Genomic DNA, 15,585 nt, shown 5'->3' with positions numbered 1-15,585 from the left:
CCACACCATGTACACTATATAATAACCAAGTTTTAGAAGCACAATAAAATAGTTAATAAAACAAAAGAAAAGCAAAAAGAACCGAGTAACACAAACACACAGATAGCAATTGGGAAATTTCTCATCTCTAGGTAGCCCAAAGGGACCAAAATTCACATTTAAACATCTTGTTTTTCTTTCTTTTTTTTTTTTTTAATTTTCATTTATTTATGACTTTTGACTTTTTAGACTCATGTCACCCAGACTGTCCTTGAAATAACTATGCAACTGAGGATGGTCTTGAATTTCTGGTCCCCCTGACTCCACGTCCTGAGGGCTAGGATTGTAAGCGGGTGCCACTACACCTGGCTTAGGTAGTGCTGGGGACCAAAGCCAGCGCTTCGTGTGTCTGAGACAAGCTCTGTTTCCACCACCTGAGCCGCATCCCAAGCTCTGTTTCCAGTGTTTAAATAAAATGAAGAGTTGGGGACTGGAGAGATGGCTCAGGGGTTAAGAGCACTGACTGCTCTTCCAGAGGACCCGGGTTCAGTTCCCAGCACCCAAGTAACTCATGACTGTGACTCCAGCTCCAGGGGATCTCACAGCTTCTTCTAGTCTCTGCAGACAACTGTGAACATCCATACAGACACTCATCATTAAAAATAAACCTTAAAAGGAAGGAAGGATGGATGGAAGGAAGGAAGGAAGGAAGGAAGGAAGGAAGGAAGGAAGGAAGGAAGGAAGGGAAGAAGGAAGAAAGGAAGGAAGGAAGGAAGGAAGGAAGGAAGGAAGGAAGGAAGGGAGGGAGGAAGCAAAGCCATATAGTTAAGGCTGAGATCCCACTGCGTCTCTTCCTCCATCTCTTTCCCTCAGAGACTTGTGAATTTGAAATATCTCCTTCCACTCCTTAGCTTCATACTTTCCCTTCTTATAGCAAGGCCAGTAAGCAAAACACATTATATTAACAGTTACACATAGAGGGGCCAGAGCGATGGGTCAGCGGTTAAGAGCATTGCCTGCTCTCCCAGAGGACTTGAGTTTGGTTCTCAGCACCCACATGGCTCAAAACAAAAGTGCTCCAAAAAGGCCAGGTGTGATAGCATACATCACAGTGGGGAGAGAAAGGGAGAGGAAGGAGGGAGGAAGAGGAGGAGGAGGAGGAGAAAAAAATTAAAATTAAAAAGAGCTTACTTCTTTGGTAACTTTTATTATGGCTGAAGTTTGTTGTCCTTGTTTGTTTGTTTGTTTGTTTGGAGGAGGAGGAGGAGTGTCTGACAAAGCAGAGAGCACCTGCCATGAGATGCTCTGTCCTTCCATCCTCTCTCTTTAAATCCTGGAAATGTTTCTCCAGCCGATCCTCTACATCTTGCACTAGATTTTCAAACATTTAGGACTACTATTTTTTCTATCCAATTGTATTTAACTGTGTGTGGGCGTGTTGGCGCTCATTGTGTGCGTACACATGCATGTGAGTGTAGGTGCTGCAGGAGGCCAGAAGAGGGCATCAGATCCCTAAGAGCTGGAGTTCCTGACTGCTGTGGGCTGCCTGACATGGGTGCTGGGAACTGAACTCAGGTCCTCTGCGAGAGCAGCATATGTCTTAACTACTGAGCCATCCCCTACCCCCCATCTAGTTTTGAGATATTATACTTTTTGTTGACTATTTTCCGTATCATGAATTGTGTGCGCGCGCGCGCGTGCCCTTTTGGGGCAAAGCATACCAATTTTGGCAGACAGAGAGGAGGACACGGGAGCAGTGAGAGGAAAAGGGGTACAGCCACCAGCAGGGGGGCAGGTAGCATACGCGGCCATCCTTACACGTGGCATGGTCACCCCTTGACCCATCACACCCAGCAACCTCGGTTGCTCCCTTGGGAGAGGAGAGAGAGGCTCAGAGGGAGACAAAGATTGGCAAGGCTGGCAGCGGCACACTGGTCTAGCCTGGTCTTCTTCTCATCAGTGGAGGAATGCAACTAAGCCCACTCTGTCCCAGGAGCCCCAAGGGCCATCCCCGTGTGCTCCAACCACTGCCCATCATCCTCCAGTCAGAGGCTGTGTACGTCCACCGTGCTCCCGGAACGATCTCAGCTCTGTGGAGACAGCAGAGCATGCGCGCACGCACAGCAGCTCAAAATCTTGCTGTAGGTGGGGGATACAGAGCCCCGCAATCGATGCGTAGCAATGCAAGCCCAGTAGCCACTCTGTTATGGTGTGTGTGTGTGTGTGTGTGTGTGTGTGTGTGTGTGTGTGTGTGTGTTTTGCACCCTGCCCTAGGCAACAGCGTGGGCGAGACAAGTACTGAGCGCCCTCTCAAAAGACCTTCCAAGTCTAGTCTCCTGTCATCCTGTCAAGGTAAGGATGACCAAGTGCCCCCACAGGCTCCTTCTGGCAAAGAAGTCCTGCCTCTCTCTCTCTCTTTGGCTTCCTTTGGCCCTCATGGATGCCAAAGGCCTAGACTTCCCTCTAGTGGCCACATAATGATGGGGTCCAGGCTGTGCTGGCTGGGAGGAGCTGCATTCACCCGGCGCCCCGCTAAGGTGGGGTGAGGAGGGAGCACAAAAGACAAATAGGTGGCCTCGGTCCCCCTGTGTCATTGAGCGGCAGGCAGAGGCCTTCAAGTCCTGGTTCTGCTTATTCTCGTGATTGTGTGACCTTGGTGAGTCACGCAGCCTCTCTAAGCCCCTAGGTCCTGAATGACACATTGTAGCATAACAAGACCGACCGCAATCACCGTAGTTACTACTGCCTGGGTGCCCCGGTCTATGTCATCCATTCGCTCAACAATTTGTCTGAAACAGGGTCTCATCTAGTCAAGGCTTGCTTCAAACTCAGTGTGAAGCTATCCAAGGCTTGCTTCGAACTCAATATGTAGCTGAGGCTAGCCTCGAATTCCTGGACCTCCTGCCTCCGTTTATCTCCCAAGCGCCGGGATTACAGGCCTGCCTGCCTGTGCCAGCGCACCAGGTTTGAAGAGTTATTTATTGAGAAGCCATTACACTCTGGTGGCTGTGGTGACTTTAGCCTGCCTCACCTGTGGCTGTCCTTTTGGGTGAGGAGGAGGGGGACACATTTATCGCCCCACCTGATCCCCGGGTGAGGCTTAGCCTCTGGGACAGCGCAGTTGCAGAGCACCGGACTTTGAGGCGTGCGGGGACAGCGCCACCTAATGGCTGCATGTTTCCATTGCTGCTGTTTGCGTTTGCCTGCGCCTTCTGCCTTGCGGGGCTCTCAAGACTGCGACTCTAGCTCCCCCTAGGGGCTGCCAGGCATGATTATACGAGCAACTCCAAGTCCAGGGGCGTTCACCGCAGGGCCGCATGAAGGCTCTCTCTAAGTTCCTCCCCAGAGGGAGACGTAAGTAACAGCTAAGGTGGTAAGGACAAACCAAGGCACGATTCCACCAAAGCTCACTCCGGGGAACCCGTGAATTCATCGGGCGTTCTTACAGGGCATAGGTGAGGGGTTCCTTCCCCCAAAGGGCTGCACCTGGAACGCCCTCACCCTGCAGGGATGATAACTTATCCACAGCTGCATGGATGGAGCTCCATTCCCCAGCCTAGATACCCTAGCCACTTCCGGAGGCTATTTGCAATTAAGGCAGCGCTGCCTGCAGCAGGTGGTAGGGAGTGTCTGGAGGCTCGGTGAGATTCTCCCGGTCCTCCCCAACCCCTCCTCCATCAGGGAACAGAAGCAGTCAACAAGCCCAGCTGCGATCATTGTTTTGCAAGGAGGCGGAGCAGAACTTCCCCAGATCACGGTTGCTTGGCTAGGAGGACAGTCCCTCACAAGGGTACACTTCTCTTTCTTAAGAGGCAGGGACTCGGTATTACCCAGGCTGGTCCTAAACTCCTCGGCTTCAGCACTCCTGCCTCAGGCTCCCAAGCCACTGGGACAGCAGGCATGTGCCGCATGGGGTGACTTATTTTTATTTATGTGTGCGTCCCTGCTAATCTGTATGTGCACCCACGTATGTGCAGGTAGGTGCCTGTGGAGACCAGAAGAACGTTGGATGCCCCAAAACTGGAGTTACAGACAGCTAAGAGCCACTCTGTGGGTACAGGGAACTGAACTGGACTCCACAGCCAGTGTTCCTAAACACTAAGATGAGGGGAGGTGGAATTTGCATATTATACATATGCAAAAAGGGCTTATATGGAATATATAGAGTTTTCCAATATGAATATGTAATATGAAAACAAAAGGTCCAGTTTAAATATTTTTAGCGTGTGTGCGTGTGTGGACTTTGTGCCACAGAACAAGTATAGAGGTCACAGGACAGGAGCTGGCTCTCTCCTTGCCCTGTGTGGATTCCAAAGACTGAACTCAGATCATCAAGCTTGACAGCCAGTGCCCTTCACTGGAGAGCATTCTTGCCAACCCAGGCACATGTTTTTGTAAAGATGTGCAAATGTTCAGAGCTTTGCAATCACAGGATAAAGTTGCTGAACACAGCAGCACACGCCTCTCATCTCAGGGGCATCCCTGTGAATCTGAGGCCAACCTGGTCTACACGGTGAGTTCCGGACCAGCCAGGCTACATAATGAGACTGTCTCCAACAAATAAAAAAAAATAAAGCAACAAAAATGTCCAGATTGGTAAATGCATACATTAACTCTGGCCTGTCAATACCGTGGAATACAACTCAGCCACAGAAAAGTATGACTTTCAAAATAATTATATGGAAGTAGCCAGATCCCGAAGAGTGCATGTGAGTCTAATCTTGTAAAAACTTTAGTGAAGACCAACTGATACCCAGAGGTAGAAAACAGATAGGGTTGCCTGAGTGGGGAGCAGGCCGTAGTGGGGAGGGCTGGGAGGAAGGGGTTGGGAGGAAGTTCTTTAGAGCAAGGGATACGCTTGTTATTTTAAATTGTACCAATGCGTTCATCGGCTCTGTGTTTGCCTCTGTAAACACTGGAGTCCCGTCTCAGTTACTTTTCTCACAGCTATAACAAATTAGCCTACAGAAACCATTTAAGAAAGGGTTTATTATTTTGGCCCCCAGAAGGAAAGGCACAGAGGTGATGGATACAGGACAATACTACATAGGTATTGTTTGGATTTGAACTCGATCCTCCTGCCTCAGCCTCCTGAGTGCTGGAATCCCCCATGCCTGGAAAAACCATATTTATTTATGTATTCTTCAAAAGGAAGCTTCCAGAACAGTTTTTAGAATTTCCACACGAAGACAGTTCCCTGGGCTGGAGAAGTTTGGGGTGGGGGGTGGGGGGGTGGGGGTGGAATGTGCAAACCAGGAGGACCCTGTAACAGGGAGGGGCTGAGGGGTGCTGGGAGAATCCAGAAGCTAGCATCTGCTTTGATATGTTAACTAGGCACCTCAGCCATTTGTCCTAGGCTGAAACCTGTCAGCATTCACAAATGCATTTTTCTTGTAACAAAAAACGTTCAAAACTGCCAGGCAGTGGTGGCACAAGCCCTTAATCCCAGCACTCGGGAGGCAGAGGAAGGTGGATCTCTGAGTTCGAAGCTAATCTGGTCTACAGAGTGAGATCCAGGATGGCCAGGGCTTCGCAGAAAAATCATGTCTTGAAAACAACAAAATGAAACAAAAATCTTCAAAGCTGAAGCCCGTGTGGGTGGGTTGGGGACTAGTCTTGAGAGACAAGGTGGCAAGATGATGTCCTTGACACTGGGTCACAGGAAGGGCCACAGCAGGGGAGTCTTTTGAGACTGGTTGGCAAAGCTCTCTCCGTGTGTTTTTTTCTGGAGAGGGAATGGACAGGTTTGTTGATCAGAGAGCACATGGGAACTCAGGCCTGGGTGGGCACCAACCTCCAGCCCTCGTGGTGGACAGAGGGAATGACCAGAACCACCAGACTCCGGGCTTTGGAGTAGCCACCTTTTAAAAGCAAGCTCCAGAGTAGTCCCAAACCCCTTCTGAGTGTTCCGGCCATGTTGCTGGGCCACAGATATCAGCCCTCTCCTTTGGGCACAGAAGAATTCTGAGAACAACCTGAGCTAGAAGGCTCACCAGCTAGCCCTGTGCCCAGGTCAAAGGTCAGTGGAGCCAAGGATATAAAGAGCCTCCAGACCCAGCATTCCCTAAACAGGGTGCGGTGGTGCAAGCCTGTAACCCCAGCATTCGTGAGGAGGAAGCAGGAGAGTCTGAAGCTGAAGGTCATCCTGAGCTAGCTACACAGTGAGTTTGAGGGCAGCCTGGGCTGCATGAGACTCTATCTCGACAACCAAAGGGGGTAGGCAGAAGCGTCCACAGTGAGCGTGGGAGCAGGCGTCCCCGCCATGCCTGGTTTTGCACACGGAGGAGAATCTATCGACAGACACAATTAAGATAGAGGTGCTTCATAGGCAGTCCCGTGCCTCAGCAAGTCACTTAACCACTCCACCTGTTTCCCCATCAACAAAACCAAGGTGACAGGAAAGACTGCTAACAGCCGTGAGCATTAAAGGCGTTACCTTTATGCTAGATGTGTTTAGGCCTGGCCTCAAGTGGCCTCTGTGATGTGTTCGTTGCCATGGAGCTCTCTTTAAAGCCCCGCCCCTGCCCTTCTTCATACCATTGAGATTCTTGTTTTATTTCTATTGACCTGTCTACTAAGCACCTCACAGAAAATCTAGAACCTAGGTGGGGGTTGCGGGGGGGGGGGGGGGGTCACACACACTTGGATCGACTGTTTCTGCAATGCCTGCCTTTTCCAGCAGGGGGCGACCAGCACCAAGCTTTGCTTGGCATGGGTCCCTGGCTACAAGCTGCAGATTCCTACACTGCTCTCCTTTCGAGCCCTGGGCTCAGTTACTTCTCCATGTGACCATTTCTCCACCTATGGAGCTTTGTGCCTTACCGTTCAGCCTCAGTTTCCCCTAGTGTGTGAAATGCCAGTGCGTCCACTCTGCCTCCCTGGCCTCAGTGTCCCAAGCTATACCAATCTTCTCTCCCTCAACCCCTGTACCAAGAGACTTTCAAATAACACAAAAATGAAAGACAACCCCCCCAAAAAAATCACTTCTTTATTGTTTGATTAATAAACTGACTCGGAGGGATGAGTGGATTGGGGGAGTATGGAGGTGGTGGCTAGTTTTTGAGTAGCCAGAAACTCTTGTTAATTGTGTACAAAACATGTTATAAAAAACCACGTACAAAATGGGTGGGCAAAGCAGGAGCCTTACAGAGGGCTCAAGGCACCTGGAAATTTGAGACATGGTCCAATCTCACACCTGGAGCAGTGGTACCAGGGGCTGAACCCAGTACTTCCTGCCCCGTGGAACAAACACAGTCTCTCTCCTCAAACATCACTGCAAACCTGCTCTTGAAGGAGCGTAATGACCACTGGCCAAGGCACCGCCAGGAATAAACTGAGCCCTGAGCTTCCTTCTCTGGGGCCCAGAACTGGAGCTGGGCCATCCCTGTTTCCCAGGGTCCCGCAAGGCTCAGCCTTCCTCTGGGAGGAGTGGCCATCGGACACTGTACACAGGCACATCCACCCTGGGCTTTGGCTGGTCCCGAGAGTGGGCAGAGGAGCTGGAGCTGGTCCTGGCTGGCTTGTGAAGACTGGGATGTGCCGGGCAGTACAGTCCTGCTGAGGCCGCTGCGCCAGGCCAGGTCCTAACTGGGATAACACAGACAGCATCCGGTGCCCGATGCGTCCACGCTGGACTTGGCCCCGGGTCCCAGCAATCCATCGGTGACAGAGTGCTCCAAGATAATGTCCTCCACTCGGGTGATGTACAGTAGTGTCAGCAGCACACCAAGGAACTGAGGACAGAGAGAAGGCAGGTGAGAGTCTGCAGACAGACGGGCATCCCTTCCTGACAGTTCCCTCGATGACGCTGGGGGGCGGGGGGCGGGGAGTGAGGCATCCCAGCATGCACTGCCCCGGCAGTCCCAGGTTGGACCTCTTCTAGCCCTCCCAGGGACATGGAGACTTTCCTGTGCCTCCCTCTGTGCTGGGCCATCTGCCTCTACCCCGACTCTGCCACACTTTATCCGTTTCCACCTCTGTTAAGTGGACAACGGGGTGACCAATCGAATCTCCCCGATGGACTGAAGCCAAAGCCAGTGCAGAGAGAGCAACAGAGGCCACCCCATTTGCCTCTCCTTCCAGCCCCCCCCCCAGGCCTCCCTCTCGGGGGCTCTAACCGTCCCCCTTCATCACCCAGCCTGGCTTCACCTGCAGCCACAGACTACCCACCTGAGGAAGCAGGATGCCCAGTAAGAGACCCGCCATGATGGTGTAGTTGTCCATGAACCATATCAGCACGGCATTGGTGCAGCCCCGCACATAAATGACGTTCTGTGCACTCAGGCGCTGTTCGGGAGGAGGGTGTCAGCATGGGAGGGTGGAGCTGGGTTTTCCAGTACTGCCCCTGGGGCAGCACTGGGGGCAGTGTGGTAGCACTTTGGTGGTCAGAACGGCTGAGCACTGGGGGATGCCAGAGTATGCCCGTGTGCCTCTCAGGTGCCACCCAGCAGTGCACGTTATTACCAGAGCCAAAAGCCAACTCCAGGTATATGTGGGAGAGCATCAACAAAGTCCCACAACTAACTACACTGTTTTAATGAGCAGTGAAGCTTCCAGAATTACTGTTAGATTTTTCCACAAGTAAAACATCCATGAAACTTTGCTTCATGCCTCAAATTATTAAAAAACGTCATTTGGGAGGTGTGGCTGCTGGCAGGCTACCCATGTTCCAGAGGATTCCCCCACCCTCATGTATATATGGGCAGAACTAATTAGACCCAGTGGGTTATTGAAAAAAGAAAGAAAGAAAACTGGGCATGGTGGTACACACCTTTAATCCTAGCACTCACTCAGGAGGCAGAATCAGGAGAATCTCTGTGAGTTTAAGGCCAACCTAATCTCTAGATATGAAGTTCCACATCAGCTGGGGCTCCATAGGGAGACCCACCACCCCAGCACCGCCCCAGCTTCCTGAGGATCTATCCAGAAAGCTGATGCAGGGGGATATCCAGGAAGGACTTGCTCTTCCCCCAGGGACTCCTGGGTGCCAGGCAGTGTGAGCTGTCAACAAAGTATAGGGCTGGGCAGGCAGCGTGTGAGGGGCCCTGGGAGGGAATGATGCCTCACACAGACAAGCCTGCCTGGAGTACGGATTCGGCAAACCTGGGCAGGTGGCCTCCCCCAGCTCCCTGGGCCCTTCTGTGACTGAAGGTCAGGGAGCGCTGGGAAACAGGAGCAGCCAGAAGCCCTCCCACTAGAAACCCTCCATCATCTGGGGAGTGGGACAAGAGGGGCGCCATTTCTGGGGACAAAGGGTTTCTGAGCCGTTACCTCCTTGTCAATTGTTTTGTAGCCGCACATGGTGTTGACCACATCTGTCTGAAACAGAAACATATCACAAGCCATGAAACATTATCATAGGCTACAATCTGAAGGACACGCCCTTTGCAGACGAGAGAGCCAAGGGGTGGGTGTACAGTCTGGGATGGATGGAGCTGAGATTTCCCATCTCCAGCAGCAGGCTCCAGCCTGCTTCATAGCTACCTCTCCCAAGAAATGCCCAGTGGAGAACCCAGAGCAGCGCCCCCCCCTTCCTGGGGGTGCTCGTGGGAGATCACCCCTCCACCAGCAGCAGTTTAAGTCCTCAGCTGGAAGCACCCCGAGGCACCCCTCTTGCTGACCCATCTGTACTTCTCAGTCTCAAGCCAAGCGGCTCTTGTTTTTTACTGGCTCTCAGAAAGGAACTTCTCAAACCACAACTGGGCCCCTGCCAGCGGTGGTTTACCTGAGGGCAAGGCTGGGCCACTGGCCACGCTTCCCTGACCTTTCAAACTGCTGGCTTCATTCACCACCAAGGAGCCACGGAAGTTCTTCTCTGAAAAAAAAGGGCCGCTCTCCAGGGCTCCCTGATGACTGATTTACACATGGGAACCCTATGGCCGGACTCTAGCCCCCATCAAATCCCTTCCCAAGTAGGCCCCCTACACTTCCCATCATTGCCTGTGCCCTGTTTGGTCCTATCTTCAGCCATAAAGGGAGAGGCAGAGTCCCAGGTCCAGCCTGAATCCAGCTTGGGTCCCTGCATATGTAAGTGAGGCCTCTGTTCAGCCAGAGAACCACTGGCGGCCAGAGAGTCCCTGGTGCCAGGGACAAGGCAGGTGAGCAGCAGAGTAGCCAGCCTGGCCTCTGGCCTTGCTTCTGAGATCCAACCCCAAGAGGCTGAAGAGGAGGCAGCTTTTGACAGACACAGGGGTAGGGTGGGGGAGTGGATGAGCAGTTCTCCCAGCCGATTCTGGAAAGTCGGGGACTGTGACCTGTGAACCCACCCCATGTGCTGGGTGTCACATATGAGATATACAGGAGGTAAAGTGTGTCACAGGGACAAGTGTATGAAAGGGCTCTGGCCAGGGTGACACTGCTTGAGACCCCAGCCCCGGATGTCACCAGGTCATTCTAAGTGGCAGGGTTTGGTGCGTGTATAAAATAACCTTTCTCAGCTAAGACGCTCCCCTTGGATGCCCTCACACCCAGCAGTGCCCAGCGTTCACATGGCACTGACCCCTACGGGAAGGGCCAGCCGTTCACTCATTGAACAAATGTTAATCGGCATTTGTTGGATACCAGTCACCGTTTTAGGGACCGGAGGCACAGAGGACAAAAAACGAAGCCCCCACCTCAGCACTGGTAGGTAGGTAGCCTAGAGAGAAGGCGATGAACTAGAAAATGATGTAGCTGAGTAGGAGGAATCAAGAGAGACCTCAGTGGGCAGCTGGAGGTGGGACTCCATGATGCCTAGTGGACATGGTAGTGTGAGGGCCTGACTCCCCTGCCTCAGCGCCAGTCAGCTTGGAAGGATCATATGTACAGATTTAGCTGAGGCTCCCACCCAGCCTCCGCCAGTGCCCACCCACCCTCCCACCCACATGCACTTCTGTGTGCACCTCAGCCTGCCCTCCAGCACTGGTGGATCCCTCAGAACCTCCTGCTAGACCTGCTGCTAGCACCTCAGGGCTGACTTCTGTCACTCAGGAGGACACCAGCCCCCGACGCCGCGCCGCCGCCAGTGGTCTTCAGGGTACCGCCTTGAATCTCCCCTACCCCCTGCTGATCTCAGCCTGCTCCAGCCACAGAGGCCTTCCTGCTGTTTCTCAAACACACCAGGGCGATCCCCACCCCAGGACCTTTGCATCTGACACTCCCTCTGCCAGGAACCCCCCTCTCCCCAAACACCTGTGTAACTTACTCCTTCAGGGTTTTCCTCCTAATCCATCTCTGTATCTAATCCATACCGGGTTTTCCTCATAACCCGGTCAGTTTCTCTCACTATACCATTTCCATTTGGGCAGAGACTTCTATATGTGTGCCTGCAATCTCTCCAGAGCCTAGTAATATGTCTGCCGCACAATAGGTCTTCAATCAATGATTGCTGAATGGATGAATGAATGAATAAATGAGTGAGTGAGTGAGTGAGTGAGTGAGTGAATGAATGAATGAACAAATGAAGGAAGACACATTGGGCTTCCACAACTCATCTTGGACACCCAAAGTGCACCCAGGGGCAATGAAGTCCAGGCTCACCTTCTGCATTTCTCTGCAAACCCTGGGAACCTTTCGCGGCACTCACCTGGCCCAGAGGTCCCCGCCCCCACTAAAACAGCAGCGGGGGAGGGGGAGGGTTTCCAAGTCCCTCAGCCCCACCTCCCACTGGGTAAGTTCATTTGGCACTGTTCCAGACTTCGGGTGAGGCCCCGCCCACAGCCACTCCATTGCCATGGTTACAGGCTGGGGTGATAGGCACAGCTGTTGAAACCATCAACCAGAGACTTTGCATGGGGAGTATGGGGGTGGGGTGGGGGAGTTCACTGTCAGGCTTTTCTTTTCTGCTCTAGTCTAGAAACCGGGCAGTTCCTGACATACTTGTCACACACATCAGGACGTGTGTGAGCGGTGACGGCACAGCTCGGCATCCCAGATGACTGGGGAAGTGACAGCTGAGAGGCTCCCGCTGGGGAAAGGGGGAGGCTGGCATTTACATCACCGTCCCTTCTGGCCACAGCTCGGCGGTGCTAACCACGCCTGCACTGTACTCGGCCTGCAGGGTGGAGCTGGCTGCCCCTGCTGAGCGCCTGGCCTGGCCCTCTGTGAGCCGGACACAGCTGCATCCCATCCCAGCCCTGCCAACCTTGGGCAAGCCTTCTAAAGGGGGTAGAGTAACGGCACCCCCGGCCTCCCCAAGGCTGTTGTAAGGGCCAAGGGAATACGAAGACGTGGGCCACGCCCACACATGCACGCGCTCAAGAGATGTTCACTGACGCACTCACAGAGGAGGCTGCCCACCTAGCTCCCCTCTGCCAGAGCCGACCACCACCTCCTGCCCACTCCCACGGCCCGCTCCACGTGGGCAGAATGGGGGCCGTGTGGCCAGCCGGGCGATCCCGCGCCCAGCCCCACCTACCGTGTTCCGGATGCAGCAGGTGTAGGGCACCCCGCAGGCCAGGGGCCCCGGGGCGCTGCAGTCGTGGTACTGGTTTTTGCTCCAGTCCCTGTAGTCCTCTCCGCCACAGCATTTGAACTGGGGAGGAAAACACAAAGAAAGATCCGCAGTCATTGCCAAGGCCGGGGTCAGACGCAGGAGCACTGGCTAAGGGGATGCTGATGAGGTGTGCCTGGGTGTGTGCGGGGAAGTACCAGGGTGGGGGGGTGGGAGGAGTGCCAGGGTGGGGAAGAGAGTGCCAGGACCTCATGAAGTCATACTCTGTTAGACCAGAGCTGTCAAGAAGTGGCATGACTATCCAAAAGGGGGTGAGCCCTCCACCCAGAAGAGACATGCAAGATAAGGCTGGACTCCTTCAACTGGGCACGAGGCAGTGACCAGACACTGGAAAGGAAGTCTGTCCCTGGCAACTGGTCTGTATCTTCTCCTTCATCATCAAGCCCCTGGGGTAGGGGGGTCTAGCTGGAGAAGACAGCCTCAGAGGCCAGTCCAGGGGAAGCTCTGCTCCATCCTGACCTTGGAAACCTGAATAAACTACCCTAGGCTCTCCCCTTAGCCTCCTCCTTCCACCTCTCCCTTCTGTGCCAGGGCCAGCTTGGGGGTGGGGTGGGGGTGGGGGTGGCGGCAGAGAACAGTTGTGCAGAGGGACTAGCTGGATGGCTTCCTCCTGGGCTCTGCACAGACGGGCCAACGACGGGCCAAATGATGAGAGACACAGCCAAGCATGCGGGCATGCCTGGAATCCCAGCAGGAATGGTACAAGTTTGAAGCCAACCTGGGCTACATAGTGAATTCTAGGACAGCCTTGGCTACAGTATAAGACAGTAGCCGAGTTGTACAGGGGACATTTATTCTGCTGCTGGACAGATACACATTCAAATCCTCACATCACCACTCCAGGGGTGTGACCATAGGCAAGGTGCTCAACCTCTCTGGGCCTCAGAGGCTTGTCTGCTAGAAAGAGCAATGCCAGCTCTGTGTGGCTGAACCGGACTGTAAGAGAGTATCCGCAGGAAGCATTCTGCACCAGGCCCAGTCAGCATTAGTCACCTCCTACCCCCACCTAAGGAGAAATTAAATGTCCGAGCCAGCTAAGGGCTGGTTCCAACAAAAGCATCTACCAGGAGAGTGACTCGGCTCTCCCAGTCTGGGCTGGCAGGAAACACTCTCCCAGAAGCTGCACCTGTTTCTCCTACAGAGGAGCACAGAGCCAAAGGTCTGGGGTGTGGTGAGGCTGGGCCTCCACTGAAGACACACACAGGGGACCAGGAACACTCAACTGCCAAGTGGGGGGGGGTGCTGTGACCCTCCAACATCACTGTCCCCTGATGCGGGATGGCCTTTCTGTATGCTGTGAATATGTGTTGCTACCACTGGTTAATAAAGAAGTTGCTTTGGCCTATGGGAAGACAGGTTATAGGCAGGTGGGAAATCCAAGAGAGCTACAGGAAGAAGAAAGGTAGAGTTGAGATAAACACTTAGGCCGCTAGGGGAACAAGATGTAACAGGGAAAGCAACGAGACGTGTGGCGATACACAGAATAATAGAAATGGGTTAATTTAAGATGAAAGAGCTAGTTAATAATAAGCCTGAGCCATAGACCAAACAGTTTGCAATTAATATAAACCTCTGTGTGTTTATTTGGGACCAAGCAGCTACATGACACAGGAAAACTTCCATCTGAAATTGGCGCCCAACATGGGGCAAGAATTTCCACATAAAACCTGAGAGCTTAAAAAAAAAAGTTTTAAAACAGAGCCAAAAGCAGCTTTCTAGTTCAGGTCTCATTACAGACCCAGTACAGAGACATGTCCCCTGGCCTCAGTGGGCTTCAGCAGCAGCAGCTCGGACTCCCACAGTCTCTCATGGGCCTCGATACAAAGAGGTTTCTCCTAGCCACTGCCTGCGGGCTTGGAAACACAGCCACAGGCTTAAAAACACAGGCATGCTACTTAATACTGCTTCCCAGAATCAGGCAGGTGAGTGTGACTCGTTGGTACCTGCGCCATGTTGAAAAACCAAGCAGGGCAGAGCCAGCAGCCAGGGCTGCCGCAATGAATGAAGGTGACCTCACTACACTGCTCTAAGCATATCAGAAAGAAGCCGAGGGAGTCTCAGCCACAGCAAGGGGAGAGACCAGAATTGGCCCCATGGTGCAGACAAGAAACCTGCTCCTCAGGACAAAGAGGGAGGCAGGCAAGCCCCAGGAAAGGGTGGCCCTGCTGCAGCTGTGACTGTTGCACCCACATACTGGGCTGGGCCACGGGGAGAGGGACAGTGTGTCCCAAGAGGACGCACAATCATCATCACATTCAATTATGTGTCAGAGTGAAGGGAGAGGTCTTGTCCTGTGTCCATCGGAGGAAGCTGGGGCTAGGAGAGAGTTTTCTCCCCACCTTTGCTGAAGGGACTGGGTCTGGTAGGCTGGACACTGGGGGAAGGTCAGCCAGTCCTGAGAGAAGGAGATCCCTGTCACCTGGGGCGGGGGGTGGGGGTGGGGGCGGGGTCCTGGGGTCCTGCAAAGTGGCCAGAATGACAACTGGCCTTGTGAGTTGTTTCTCCATGTTTGAAGGGCCATCCCTAGGCCAGGCACCTGCATTGGCAATGGACAGGTCACCCGGCCCTTCACCGCACTCTCCGGAACAGAGGCTCAGATCTGGGACAAAGGTCCTGGAGGTACCCCTCTGACCCCACGCTCCCCATGTCACCTTCTTCTGAACAAAGTCCATGATGTTCTTGAAGTCCAGGTCATCGTAGTAGTTCTCAATTCCTCTCCGAATGTTGTCATTCAGAAAGTCAATGGTCTATACAGGAGGAAAAGGAGCACACATCAGAGGCTAGGTCCAGATCATTCTACAAGTCCAGGTTAGCACAGAGGTGTGCCCAACAGTTCCCACCTACTTGAGTAGAAGGTCCCCTCCACTCCCTACCCTGAACACCTGAGACTGTCCAGCCCACAGATATTCCCCATGCTTTCAAGGCCCAGGTACTAAGAGGCCAGCCTGCCATGTGGTGATATTGTGTTCCCCAAAATATTGTGCACCCTAATAAACTTATCTGGGGTCAGAGAACAGAACAGCCACTAGATACAGAGGCCAGAAAATGGTGGCACACACGCCTTTAATCCTATCACTTGGGAGGCAGAGATCCATGTGGATCTCTGTGAGTTCAAG

At 53.1% G+C, this 15,585-nt stretch overlaps 1 protein-coding gene across 2 annotated transcripts in view; it reads right to left on the bottom strand.

The window, feature by feature from the left end:
- Positions 1-6,948: 6,948 nt before the first annotated feature.
- The window catches only part of Tspan15 (tetraspanin 15), a 45,239-nt gene continuing 36,602 nt past the window's right edge, over positions 6,949-15,585 (bottom strand). The window contains exons 4-8 of one of the 2 annotated variants that reach the window (XM_006972719.4): positions 15,121-15,216; positions 12,374-12,490; positions 9,250-9,297; positions 8,149-8,265; positions 6,949-7,712 (exon numbers count right to left, since the gene is read on the bottom strand). In XM_006972719.4, the coding sequence (XP_006972781.1) occupies positions 7,563-7,712; positions 8,149-8,265; positions 9,250-9,297; positions 12,374-12,490; positions 15,121-15,216 (528 nt within the window). In that variant the 3' untranslated portion in view covers positions 6,949-7,562. The remainder of the gene's footprint in view (positions 7,713-8,148; positions 8,266-9,249; positions 9,298-12,373; positions 12,491-15,120; positions 15,217-15,585) is intronic. The other variant, XM_076557177.1, reaches the window with a different exon arrangement.

The sequence above is a fragment of the Peromyscus maniculatus genome, chromosome 21 (assembly GCF_049852395.1).
Source record: "Peromyscus maniculatus bairdii isolate BWxNUB_F1_BW_parent chromosome 21, HU_Pman_BW_mat_3.1, whole genome shotgun sequence".
Classification (NCBI taxonomy): domain Eukaryota; kingdom Metazoa; phylum Chordata; class Mammalia; order Rodentia; family Cricetidae; genus Peromyscus; species Peromyscus maniculatus.
The sequence above is the reverse complement of the archived record's forward strand: the minus strand, read 5'-3'. Positions and strand labels throughout refer to the sequence as shown.